Source organism: Mobula birostris, unplaced genomic scaffold (assembly GCF_030028105.1).
Source record: "Mobula birostris isolate sMobBir1 unplaced genomic scaffold, sMobBir1.hap1 scaffold_287, whole genome shotgun sequence".
NCBI lineage: Eukaryota > Metazoa > Chordata > Chondrichthyes > Myliobatiformes > Myliobatidae > Mobula > Mobula birostris.
In genome coordinates this window covers 706,737-720,294 of record NW_027275927.1, presented here as the reverse complement: position 1 = coordinate 720,294, position 13,558 = coordinate 706,737, and the positions used below count along the sequence as shown (strand labels likewise).

Here is a 13,558-nt window from a genome sequence, read left to right as displayed (position 1 = left end):
TTTCATGGTGTTACTTTCCTTCTTCCCACAGCTTCTAACCTTTTCTCACGTTGCTTACTATCTTTACAAAACACAAAGAGTGCCCCATCTCTTAAAGGCTTTGCGCCCACAATATCTCCTAACACTTTTTAAAAATCCTTAGTTAATCTAACTAGATTGACATCAGAAACCGATCCACTTTCAAAACTCAACAATACATTAAACTCTTCCTTTCTTTTTTTAGAATCCTGTCTACTGCCTTTATCACGAGATGATATTCTACTACCATGGTCAAGCAAAACACACAAAATGCTGGAGGAACTCAGGGGACCTGGCAGCATCTATGGAAAAGAGTACAGTTGACGTCTTAGGCCAAGACCTTTCATCAGGACTGGAGAAAAAAAGATGAGGAGTCAAAGTAAGAAAGTGGGGGAATGGGAGGAAGAACCACAAGGTGATGGGTGAAACTGGGAGGGGGAGGGTTGAAGTAAAAAGTTGGGAAGTCGATTAGTGAAAGAGATACAGTCTGGAGAAGGGGGAATCTGATAGGAGAGGACAGAAAGCCACGGAAAAACGTAAAGTGGGGGAGGAGCACCAAAGGGAGGTAGTAAGGTGAGAGAGGGAAATGGAAATGGGGAATGGTGAAGGGGAGGGGGGCATTACCAGAAGTTCAAGAAATCGATGTTTATGCCATCAGGTTGGAAGCTACCAAGATGGAATACAAGGTGTTGCTCCTCCAACCTGAGAGTGGCCTCGTTGCGACAGTACAGGAGGCCATGGAGTGACATATCGGAATGGGAGTGGGAAGTGGAATTTTTAAAAGGTGGCCAATGGGAGATCCCGCTTGTTCTGGCGGATGGAGCGCAGGTGCTCAGTGAAGCAGTCTCCCGATCTACGTTGGGTCTCACCGATATACAGGAGGCCACACCTGGAGCACCAGATACAGCAGATGATCCCAACAGACTCTCAGGTGAAGTGTTGCCTCACCTGGAAGGACTGCATGGGGCCCTGAATAGAAATCTTTCATTCACCTTCCTCCAGCAACTCCTATCACACAATACCATCTCCTGTTTGTACTTCCATCTTCTTCATCACTGCCTGACATCTCAGTCCCTCGACCCTCCATTCACTGGCTGACATCTCACCCCACGACCCTCCATTCACTGGCTGACATCTCAGTCCCTCGACCCTCCATTCACTGGCTGACATCTCACCCCACGACCCTCCATTCACTGGCTGACATCTCAATCCCTCGACCCTCCATTCACTGGCTGACATCTCAGTTCCTCGACCCTCCATTCACTGGCTGACATCACAATCCCTCAACCCTCCATTCACTGGCTGACATCTCTATCCTTCGACCCTCCATTCACTGGCTGACATCTCAGTCCCTCGACCCTCCATTCACTGGCTGACATCTCAATCCCTCGACCCTCCATTCACTGGCTGACATCACAATCCCTCGACCCTCCATTCACTGGCTGACATCTCTATCCCTCGACCCTCCATTCACTGGCTGACATCTCATTCCCTCGACCCTCCATTCACTGGTTGACATCTCTATCCCTCGACCCTCCATTCACTGGCTGACATCTCAGTCCCTCAACCCTCCATTCACTGGCTGACATCTCAGTCCCTCGACCCTCCATTCACTGGCTGACATCTCTATCCCTCAACCCTCCATTCACTGGCTGACATCTCAGTCCCTCGACCCTCCATTCACTGGCTCACATCTCAGTCCCTCGACCCTCCATTCACTGGCTCATACCTCACCCCACGACCCTCCAGTCACTGGCTGACATCTCAATCCCTCGACCCTCCATTCACTGCTGACATCTCAGTCTCTCGACCCTCTATTCACTGGCTGACATCTCAATCCTTCGACCCTCCATTCACTGCTGACATCTCAATCCCTCGACCCTCCATTCACTGGCTGACATCTCACCCCACGACCCTCCATTCACTGGCTGACATCTCAATCCCTCGACCCTCCATTCACTGGCTGACATCTCAGTTCCTCGACCCTCCATTCACTGGCTGACATCTCAATCCCTCGACCCTCCATTCACTGGCTGACATCTCTATCCCTCGACCCTCCATTCACTGGCTGACATCTCAGTCCCTCGACCCTCCATTCACTGGCTCACACCTCAGTCCCTCGACCCTCCATTCACTGGCTCACATCTCAGTCCCTCGACCCTCCATTCACTGGCTCACATCTCAGTCCCTCGACCCTCCATTCACTGGCTCATATCTCACCCCACGACCCTCCAGTCACTGGCTGACATCTCAATCCCTCGACCCTCCATTCACTGCTGACATCTCAGTCTCTCGACCCTCTATTCACTGGCTGACATCTCAATCCTTCGACCCTCCATTCACTGCTGACATCTCAATCCCTCGACCCTCCATTCACTGCTGACATCTTAGTCCCTCAACCCTCCATTCACTGGCTGACATCTCAATCCCTCGACCCTACATTCACTGGCTGACATCTCAATCCCTCGACCCTCCATTCACTGCTGACATCTTAGTCCCTCAACCCTCCATTCACTGGCTGACATCTCAATCCCTCGACCCTACATTCACTGGCTGACATCTCAATCCCTCGACCTGTCATGGTCCGGATCGGGGTCCCTTTAAATTTACTTTGTTTATGTTACGATCTAGACCGTTGATTCCCTGTTTTCCTTTGGTTCCCTGTTTTCCCGTGGTTCCCTGTTTTCCCGTGTCCCTCGGCTTTGGTGATTGGAGGCAATTTACTCTTGACTGAACTGGTAGTTTATAGTCTCTGGCTTTCAGCCATTCGGCGCAAGAGCGTCTGCAAAAGTCACCAAAGGTACGGCGTGCCAACGTCATCTGGCCAGAGCAAGTCTTGTCTCCGCCCGAAGCGAATGCTGGTAATTCACCTTTCCTCACCAGTGCAACCCTGTCAAGTTACCTCGCCAAAGCGAGCCTGCAGTTTCCTCACCGAGGTGGGTCTGTCAGTTAACCCGCCAGAGGGAATCAAGAACCGCTGTCTACTGTTCCTGGGCCGAGTCGAGAGCTCGCCTCTACCCAGAGGCTCCAAATCAAGTCCTGGCTCCAGGGGCATTCAAGTACCAAGTCAAGTCCTGGCCCTGGCGGCATCCAAGTCCCAAGTCAAGTCCTGGCCCTGGCGGCATCCAAGTCCCAAGTCAAGTCCCGGCCTTGCCGGCATCCAAGTCCCGAGTCAAGTCCCAGTCCTGGCAGCCTCCAAGGCCCGAGTCAAGTCCCGGCCCTAGCGGCATCCAAGTCCCGGGTCAAGTCCCGCCCCTGGCGGCATCCAAGTTCCGAGTCAAGTCCCGCCCCTGGCGGCATCCAAGTCCCGAGTCAAGTCCCAGTCCTGGCGGCATCCAAGTCCCGAGTCAATTCCCAGTCCTGGCGGCATCCAAGTCCCGAGTCAAGTCCCGTCCCTGGCGGCATCCAAGTTCCGAGTCAAGTCCCGGCCCTGGCGGCCTCCAAGTTCCAAGTCAAGTCCCGGCCCCGGCGGCCTCCAAGTTCCAAGTCAAGTCCTGGCCCTGGCGGTCTGTGATTCCTGTCCTAACCCCCCCCCCCGTCTGAATCCCTTCTCTGCCCCTCTCGCCTCTAGCCCTCGACTGCAGCCCTCGCCTACACATCGGTCTAGTTCTATCGCCGGAGCTAGATAGGTACTGTCTGGGGTTCTTTCGTGTTGGTCTTGTCTTGTCCTCGCCTCCGTGGGGTAAGTCAGGCCGTCTTGCTGTTGCCCCGCGGGGGGTCATGAGTCCCGGTCCTATGTCCTGTACCCAAGGAGGGGTCCCGACTCTGTGTTCTGTGTATGCATCCCTGTTTCCATGTACCTGCTCTCCCGAGACCGAGGCTCTGGTTTTCCATGTTCCTCCTCTCCCTAGCCCATGTCATGTCCATACCTGGTTCTGGGGTCTGAGCTCCAGGCAAGACCCAGGTACTGGGTCCTTGCCCAGTCTCGGGCTCGGAGTCCATACCCTAGCCTCTTCATGTCGTCTCTAGTTCTGGGATCCTGTTCTGAGTCCTAGCCCAGACCCTTGTTCCAGCCTAGTGGTAGTCGTGAGTCCTTGTCCAGTTCGCTATTCCTGCTTCTGCTTTGCTCTCCGGGTATCAAACAATAACCTCAATTTACTTAACTTCACAAGCTGTGTCTTGCATTTGGGTCCACCCTTGCTCCCAGTGCCCCACCATTGTGACACAACCCTCCATTCACTGGCTGACATCCAACCTTTTTCCCTCAGCTCGGTTTACAACTTCTTCACACGGGCACGGAGTTGCGTCGAAAGCCGGCGTGATGACGTCACAGAGGCGGGGGCTCCCCTTTCCCCGCCCCCTCGCCCGGCGGAAGTGTGGAAACATCCGGTTTGTTCAGTTGTTGTGAGGCGGATTCCATCAGGCTGTGGGTTTGGTTTGTGTTCGGGAACATCGGCGGCAACGAAAACAAAAGCGTTACGGCAGGCGAGAGGAGCAGGAGGTGGTGAGGTGTAGGGAGTAATGTCTCTGTGACAAAGGCGCTCCACTGAACGGACGACCATCACTACGGATTGAGCTCGCGAGGGGGGAGGGGGCAGCGCGAGCGGCCGGCGCGGTCATCCCCAGTGGCGCCGATCGCCGCCAGGGAGCAGTGAGGGAAACCCCGCGGCCGGGCGACCGTTGGCGATCGGCGGGCGCGGAACCTTCCGGAACTTTCTGTCTCCTACCCCGGGGCCGGGCGGCGCTGTCAGGAGCCCCGCCCCTCCCCAAGGGGGAGGAGGCGGCGGAGGCCCCCGACTACCGGACAAGGCATTGGCTGACACACCGCAGTGCACCGAGCCACCACGGCGGCTGCTGCGGCCGAGCACACGACGTTCACTCTGGCCTCCTCCTCCTCTTCCTCCGACTCGGAGAGCGGCGGAGTGTCTCCGCCCCCGCGGAAGAGGCAGCGAGCGACGACGGCGGCGGAGGGCGAGGGTGGTCCCGGGGCGGCCCACTGCGGAGCTCGACTAGGCCCCAGCAACCCTCCAGGTAACTTCGGCGGCCTCCTGGGCCTTGGAGGAGGAGGCGGCTCCGGGCGCCCGGTTCCCGGCGTCATGCAGGCCAATGGGAACCAAGGCGGCGCGGCGGCGGTGGCGGCGCAGAACGGGGACGTAATTGGCCAGGCCGGGCCCGGGGAGGAAGCGGCTGGGTCCTACAGTATCACCTCCTCGGCCGCTCACTCCAACGGACTGCCCTCTTCCTCCACCGCCGCCGTCGTTCACCTGGTGTCCGGCCCTGGCGGTGTCAGCCCTGACCAAGCGACGTACAAGAAGAAGAAGCGCTTGTCCCAGGTTGACGAGGATGTGATCCGCCTGATTGGACAGCACCTGCATAGCCTGGGGCTGAAGTGAGTGTAACTCCGACCTTGGGCTGCCATGTCTGGGGTCCCGGGATCCGCTGGAGGGTGGGCGCTGCTCCATGTTTTAAAACTGCCAAAAACTAAACCAACGATAACGTGCGGCCCATTGTGTCTGTGCTGCTCAAAGAGGGGCTGCCCAGCCTTTCTAGCCATCCAGCCTCAGCCATCCCAAATATATCATTGTGCTTCGTTTGTTACTATCACAGTCAAACATGCACACACATTACAAGATGGGGGCAAACATTCTCTCAGACTCCTGCCTTGGAGTCTACTCATTGCTTTAAATCTGTGCTCCTAGCTGAGTAAAGTAGGTCTTTCCTCATTTCATGTATTTCACTTGAGTCACCCTGCTGCATTGGTTCCTAGGAAAGTAACTTCAAGCCTTTACAAGGTAACTAGGATTTTCCAGACTTTAAATCTTTGTAAAATCCCTCAGTGCAACCATCCCCCAGCCCCAAGTGCAATATCTTTATTCTGACCATACCTGTACATAGTATTCATTTTTCTGGCTTAACAAGTGTTGTATGCAGTTCTTGTATACCATGTTCTTGACTAATCAATGGGGCATTATGTGTCTTTTTAATCACTATGTACTATTCTTCTACCTTTTAATCAGTGAGCAAACTTAAGGGTATCTCTTCCACACATCTTTTAATCTGTGTATTCCTTTGCCTTCTTGTACACATTCAAATTCATCATCTTGTGCTTCTCTGGATTTAATTCTATTTCATTGTTTTCTGCCATCTAATTCTTCTGGGTTTAAATATTTTCTCATGAATTTAAACCAATTTTTATATTGTCTTCAAATTTCCGACACTTAAATCTAATTCATTAATTAATAAAAAGAAAGGTAGCTTGTACAGAATCTTATGGAACCCTATTGGCAGTAACTATGGAGTCACAAAACCACCTACGAATGATCTTTTTGCCCCAGAGCCAATTTTGGATCCAATTTGCTACTCTCCCTTATTTTCAGCTGCCAGCCATTTGAAACCTTGTCAAAAGCCTGTAGAAACTCCAACTGTACAATAATCAAATAGAAATGCTTCTTTAGCTCAAATCTTGTAATTGTCTATATAGAAATAATTAAATTCTGAGATAATATTGATAAATAGCTAGTTTTAAGTGGTCCAAAATACATAACATTTTGATTAAGATGTTCCTTCCTGTTACTGCATACTTGGTTTAGTCTGGAGCTTGGATTTCACAAAAGAACCAAATGATTGAAATTTGGATACGAGTTCCTGGGAAACATAGCTCCAAGTGGTATCTTTGAGCCATATTTCAATATTTGGGGAAGATTGTCGGTGTTTTGTGATTTCCAAGTAATATACCTAATGATATTCAATTTCTACCTTTGGCTTTTTCATATTGTGCAGGTTGTGCACAAGTTGTACCTAAATCTGTGCACACAAATTATACAGAACTTGCAGGGTTGACTAAGTCTCGACATGGATTTATTTTAAAATATATATTTCACATTTTGTTCTTGCAATCTTAAATGCTAAAATGATAATAGGAGCATGTGATTAAGTTGTCATCAGAACTATGTTCCAGATTTCCTTTACAGTACTGTCGTTGGGGTTCAAGGTTTGAAGTATTTCTCCTCTTATAGCCAAACGGTGGATCTTTTGATGCAGGAATCGGGCTGCTGCTTAGAGCATTCTTCTGCTACTAAGTTTCGCAATCACGTTATGGAGGGAGAATGGGAAAAGGTAATGTTCAATCAGCTGTCTAGGCACAGGTTCTTTGTCTGGTGTGCATTGGGCTGCACTAATCAGTGTTTTTTGTTAACAGGCCGAAAACGATCTTAATGAATTGAAGTCTTTGGTGCACTCACCTCATGTGATTGTGGTAAGGAACAATAAAAGTTGCAGAGTGAGATTTTTGTTTCATTTTGCTTTTTTGGGGAATTCATGATGCTGAACATGTCAGGATGATAGGCCAGTGGTTGAATGAAGTGTTCAGCAGAGGAATATGTGTATCTTGATTATGTTTGTTGTGGGGATATAATTTATGTAGCATTAGGGGATAGAAAACCTTGTATTTGTTTTGGATTAGCAGTGAGGACAAAAAATGATCAGATGCTTGTCTGTTCCAGCTGATTCATTTGTTTTTGCAGAGGTCTAGTGTTTCCGGTCCAGTTGGGGAGGGGTGGATTGAGAGAACAGGAAATATGTTAACCTTTTCAGGGCTTTGGTAGTAAGAACTACAGTGATACGGATTCTAGAAGCTTCCATCTATGCTGTCAGATATCTGAGCTTTACAGTGTTAGCATTTTATAGTTTAATTGTGGAAGGATTAAGTGCTCAGTGTTTAGTTCACTTGTCGAAATATCCAACAACACTAGTATTATGTTCTTGCGATCTTGGACTGCAGCTGAAGCAACTTGATCTGTAGCTAAACTGCTTGTTATGATACTGGTATTCAGAGGAAGTCAATGTGGTCTAGAATTTGTATGAAAAATGGTGTTTGGACTTGTATAAACTTATAAAGTATACTGAATAAGTAATATTCTACACTAACTTTGCAGTTTAAGTGTGTTACTTACTGTGAAGTGTGTAGTAAAAGTCCATGGATGGTTCTCAAATTGTAGTAGAACAAAGACATCAATACATTCGGAAGGAAATTTGGAAGACAAATAACAACTGGTTACACAACAATAAAGGTGTAGATGTGGATTTTATGCCTTTCTACTTTAAAAAGAACATTTTGATTTATTGAGACTTGTTAATTAGCATTGTTTTGCTTGTAATCAAGCTAATCAAGGAGATGGTTATTACTGACAGTGAAATATACTGTACTCTTCTGTTGGATGTGCTATTCAACACAAGTTGCCACTGCTGCTGGGTTGGAAATAGACATTCTGTAGAAATAGTAACAAGAGTGGAAACATACAAAATCGGAGTAAGACTAGACCAAATAGCCTTTGTGCTTTGCTGTTCAGTAAGACAGTAGCTGGTGAACCTTCATACTTCTGCTATTTTGCTGTATGCCCTAATGCTTTCATGTTGAGAAATCCATTTATGGTCACTAGTCTCTGAAGAAATCTATTGTCATCTCAGTTCTAAATGTCTTGCTCCAGATCGTAAGACAGGACATTCCTTAACCTCCCCACCTCCAAGCTTGCTGGGAGGGGAAAACATCCTCCCTGCATCCAGTCCATTTAAGACCATAAAATATAGGAGCAGAATTAGGCCATTTATACATCGTCTCCATCCTGTCTGAATTTGTTATAGTGAGATTCACTATGATTGTTCTTTTCTCCTAAATCTTGAAAGTGTGGTTTTGGAACTTTAACTACTGATCTGCCGCATACAGAATGTTTTAAAAGATCACTGCTCTTGTGAAAATATTAATTTGCAAGCTTGAATTGTCATCCTTATCTCACAATCCCTTTTCATTATTTGTGACTCTTTTCTCTTGAGTAGGAGATTGTGGATTTGTCATACTCAGGCGATATTGACATGTTCCTAACATACTTCAGAGAAATGAGCTTATGACACCCATTGCTTCAAGACTGAGGATCTAGCTTGTAGATGCATTGTTTTGATGAAGCCCTATCTACTCATGATTATAAAGTAATTATTTGAGAATATCTCATCAATGTTTGTGTGATTTTGATGTGAGCAAGTTTGCAATTGTGCTTCACTGCGGACGTAAAGATGATGAACTTCTGCCTTATGGACATTCCTACATATGAACAATTTTCAATAATATTAAATTCCTAAGTCCAGCGTACTTGCATGTGTTCTGCCTGTGAATGGCAGAGCTAGTTTCCTCTTTGTCACTTTCAATATTTGTTCTTTCATAATAATCTTGCTTGCTTTTGATGTAATTCAATTTCAATATTTTGGTGTTTTGGGGGTTTTTTTTATATACATTTTCCAAGTTGCAGGCAAAATCAACTTACAGACATCAGTAATACCAAGGGATGGTCTACAGTCATTTCAAGTGTTTCACTGACAGTGAGTTATTTTCTGATAAGCTCTCTTGTGGTAAGTACTGTGTAAATGCAAGTTCATTATTTGTAGCTAAAACAAAGCTGACTGTAGTGCTTTAATCATAGCTCTAGTGACCCATTGTCAGATTTCCAGTACCTACAGTATTTTTACTTTTATTTGCAGTGGTGCGGGCCTAGAAATCCAAAAGCCTGGACTAACAATCCAGAGATCAGAGTTGAAATTCCAAAATTGCAACTAGGAAATTTAAATGAATTTGATCTAGAATTTAAAAAATAACACTGGATGTCATAAAATGCATTTAAAGTCCCCCGGGAAGGAAATCTACGATTTCTCTGTGAATGCAGAACTGCCAGTGTAGTTAAATCATTATAGTTATAGTCATACTTTATTGATCCCAGCGGGAAATTGGTTTTCGTTACAGTTGCACCATAAATAATAAATAGTAATAGAACCATGAATAGTAATATGTAAATTATGCCAGCAAATTATGAAATAAGTCCAGGACCAGCCTATCAGCACAGGGTGTCTGACCCTCCAAGGGAGGAGTTGTAAAGTTTGATGGCCACAGGCAGGAATGACTTCCTATGACGCTCTGTGCTGCATCTTGGAGGAATGAGTCTCTGGCTGAATGTACTCCTGTGCCCACCCAGTACATTATGTAGTGGGTGGGAGACGTTGACCAAGATGGCATGCAACTTAGACAGCATCCTCTTTTCAGACACCACTGTGAGAGAGTCCAGTTCCATCCCCACAACATCACTGGCCTTACGAATAAGTTTGTTGATTCTGTTGGTGTCTGCCACTCTCAGCCTGCTGCCCCAGCACACAACAGCAAACATGATAGCACTGGCCACCACAGACTCGTAGAACATCCTCAGCATCATCTGGCAGATGTTAAAGGACCTCAGTCTCTCCTCAGGAAGTAGAGACGGCTCTGACCCTTCTTGTAGACAGCCTCAGTGTTGTTTGACCAGTCCAGTTTATTGTCAATTCGTATCCCCAGGTATTTGTAATCCTCCACCATGTCCACACTGACCCCTGGATGGAAACAGGGGTCACTGGTACCTTAGCTCTCCTCAGGTCTACCACCAGCTCCTTAGTCTTTTTCACAGTAAGCTGCAGATAATTTTGCTCACACCATGTGACAAAGTTTCCTACCATAGCCCTGTACTCAGCCTCATCTCTCTTGCTGATGCATCCAACTATGGCAGAGTCATCAGAAAACTTCTGAAGATGACAAGACTCTGTGCAGTAGTTGAAGTCGGAGGTGTAAATGGTGAAGAGAAAGGGAGACAAGACAGTCCCCTGTGGAGCCCCAGTGCTGCTGATCACTCTGTCGGACACACAGTGTTGCAAGCACACGTACTGTGGTCTGCCAGTCAGGTAATCAAGAATCCATGACACCAGGGGAGCATTCACCTGCATTGCTGTCAGCTTCTCCCCCAGCAGAGCAGGGCGGATGGTGTTGAACGCACCGGAGAAGTCAAAAAACATGACCCTCACAGTGCTCGCTGGCTTGTCCAGATGGGCGTAGACACGGTTCAGCAGGTAGAGGATGGCATCCTCAACTCCTAATCGGGGCTGGTAGGCAAACTGGAAGGGATCTAAGTGTGGCCTGACCATAGGCCGGAGCAGCTCCAGAACAAGTCTCTCCAGGGTCTTCATGAGGTGGGAGGTCAATGCCACTGGCCTGTAGTCATTGAGGCCGCTGGGGCGCGGTGTCTTCGAGACAGGACGTCTTCCACAGCACAGGAACCCTCTGGAGACTCAAGCTCAGGTTGAATACATGGCGAAGTACTCCACATAGCTGAGGGGCACAGGCTTTGAGCACCCTGGTACAGACACCATCTGGTCCTGCAGCCTTGCTTGGGTTGAGACGTTTCAGCTGTCTTCTCACCTGTTCAGCCGTGAAGCCCACCGTGGTGGTTTTGTGTGGGGGAGAGGTATAGTCATGAGAGCAGGGTGGGGGACTGTGAGGAGGGGTAGGAGGGGAGAGTGGAATATGTGTTGATTGGGGGCCGACAACAGATGGCTCATGTGGGGGATGGGCAGGGGTCACAATGTCAAATCTGTTAAAGAACAGGTTAAGTTTGTTGGCCCTGTCCACACTGCCCTCAGCTCCTCTGTTGCTAGTTTTCCGGAACCCAGTGATGGTCCTCATCCCCCTCCAGACCTCTCTCATGTTGTTCTGCTGGAGTTTCCACTGAAGGTTCCTCCTGTACCTGTCTTTAGCCTCCCTGATCCTGGCTTCAGGTCCCTCTGTATTGCCCTCAGTTCCTCCCTATTTCCATCTCTAAGAGCTGTTATCTTTTGAAATGTCCTAGCATTGAGATACAATGAATAAAACTGGTTGGATTATCATGCATCAATCTTCTATAGAACCTAGAGTAGAAAAGTCACTGAGTTCAGTCAGCCTAGCACAGATGTGTGTGACTTGTATCTAAGGTCATGCAAAAGCCTGGCAAGTCATACATGCAGATTGTATCTAATAAATAATGTTCCAGACATAATCCTTGGGTACTGGCAGGATGAAATCAGCAATGCTAGTGTACAGTTGGAAAAGAGTAATGTTGAGTTCACACTTCAAACTTGTGGCATCAGGTCAGGTATGAGCAATGAAGCCTAATTAACACTTGTACATTCTTCCTTTTGAGGAATTAGTTCTCTTTTTTTTTGGGGGGGGGGGACCTGCAAAAACATAGAGTTTCTGTGCCTTGTGCTACTGACGTCAGTGTATCATGAAGAGTTGTTTGACGGCACCAGCACTGACTAGGCTATTGGTCTGGAAGGATGTATTTGCAAATTGTGTTTGTGCATAAATTTCTTGATTTCACCAATCAATGTGGCATTGATGGGATTGGTTGTAGTAACCACTGCAATCTTGTCTTCACAAGGAAGGTACGTTATAGCACTGTGCTTGTAATAATGGAATGGACTGAAAGTAGATCTAGTAGCTCCATACTGGGTGTCTACAATGTGCTCTGGAGCTGAAATGAATGGCAGTGGAAAAAGTGAATCAATCTGTAACATCAGAATAAAAGCAAAATAGAAACATTCCAGAGGTCAAGCAGTGTCGGGAAGAAGTAGTAAAACTAATTTCAAAATAATGCCTTTCATTAGAATTGGGAAAGAGAAAATTTAGTCTTAAGTGTCAGAGGCTGAGTGAGTGGATGAGACAAAAAGACTATCTGTGGTAGGGTGAGGATGCACTTGCTGTGGGATAACTGTTGGTAACAAGTTGAGACTGTAATTACATGTAATTCACTGCCATTGATATCAAGTCAGGACCAATCCTGGTTTGCATTCTAGGACAACACCTGACTTGGCTGATAATGACATGCCAACCTGGGGAAGCTGCATGCGTGTTTATGAAATGGAGAAGTTGAGACTGAAATGCTGTGTATAGTTTTCCTCTCCTTATCTAAAAAATAATGTATTTGTCATGGTTCAGTATGCATTAGGCTGATTTCAATGAATGCTGGATTTGCTGTATTAGGAGAGAGAAAGTCGATTGTGTTCCCTAGAGTTTAGAAGTATGAAATGAGTTTTCAAAGACACTTGAAAGTTCTTAAAGGACATGGTAGACTAGATAAGGGAGAATATTGCCCTTGACTGAGAAATTACTATTTACATAATCAATGAGAAAAGGTGATCGAGGAAAATATTAAATCAAAAACTACAGCATATAAAATGGCAAAAACTAAAGAGCTAAGAAGGGAGAAAATTGATTCAGAGTAAACTAGCAAGTGATAAAGCCAACAGCGAGAGCTTCAGTGGATATATAAAAAAAGGAAAAGGGCTGCTAAGCTGTGTGCAGACCCCTTGGAGAGCAAGACTGAGGGATTATTAATTAACAGGAAACAAATAACAGATAATTTGAGCCAATGCTTTGTATCTCTTGTCACAGTGGGAAAATGCTGCAAAAATTCCAAAGATAAGGGATGGCCCAGTTTCAAAAGGAAAACAGGTTTGTAATAATGTCCATCTCATGAGATAAAGTGTTGGAAAGAGCTGATGGCAGTAAGGGCAAGTAAGTTGTCAGGATCTCATGGTCAGCACCTAAACATTTTAAAATAAGTGGCTGTAGAAGTATTGGTTGAAGTTGTTCAAAAGTCAGTTCCTGCAGGACACTAGAGGGTGGGAAAACTGCACATATTTGATTAAGGAGGGATGGAGACAAAAAGCAGGAAACTGCATGTCAGTACTATTTGTGTTTGGGAAGATTCTGTAGTCT

The 13,558-nt window shown here is 47.0% G+C and overlaps 1 protein-coding gene across 7 annotated transcripts in view; it reads left to right on the top strand.

Moving 5' to 3' along the window:
• The first annotated feature begins 4,779 nt into the window (after positions 1 to 4,779).
• Positions 4,780 to 13,558, top strand: part of LOC140192866 (WD repeat-containing protein 26) — a 156,746-nt gene continuing 147,967 nt past the window's right edge. For 6 of the 7 annotated variants that reach the window (XR_011884474.1, XR_011884476.1, XR_011884475.1 and 3 more), the window contains exons 1-3: positions 4,965 to 5,347; positions 6,975 to 7,074; positions 7,157 to 7,213. Coding sequence is in view for 3 of the 7 variants with exons in the window: in XM_072250361.1 (XP_072106462.1) it covers positions 5,055 to 5,347; positions 6,975 to 7,074; positions 7,157 to 7,213 (450 nt within the window). In the remaining 4 variants the exon portion in view is untranslated. Of the gene's footprint in view, positions 5,348 to 6,974; positions 7,075 to 7,156; positions 7,214 to 13,558 lie in introns of all 7 variants that reach the window. The other variant, XM_072250363.1, reaches the window with a different exon arrangement.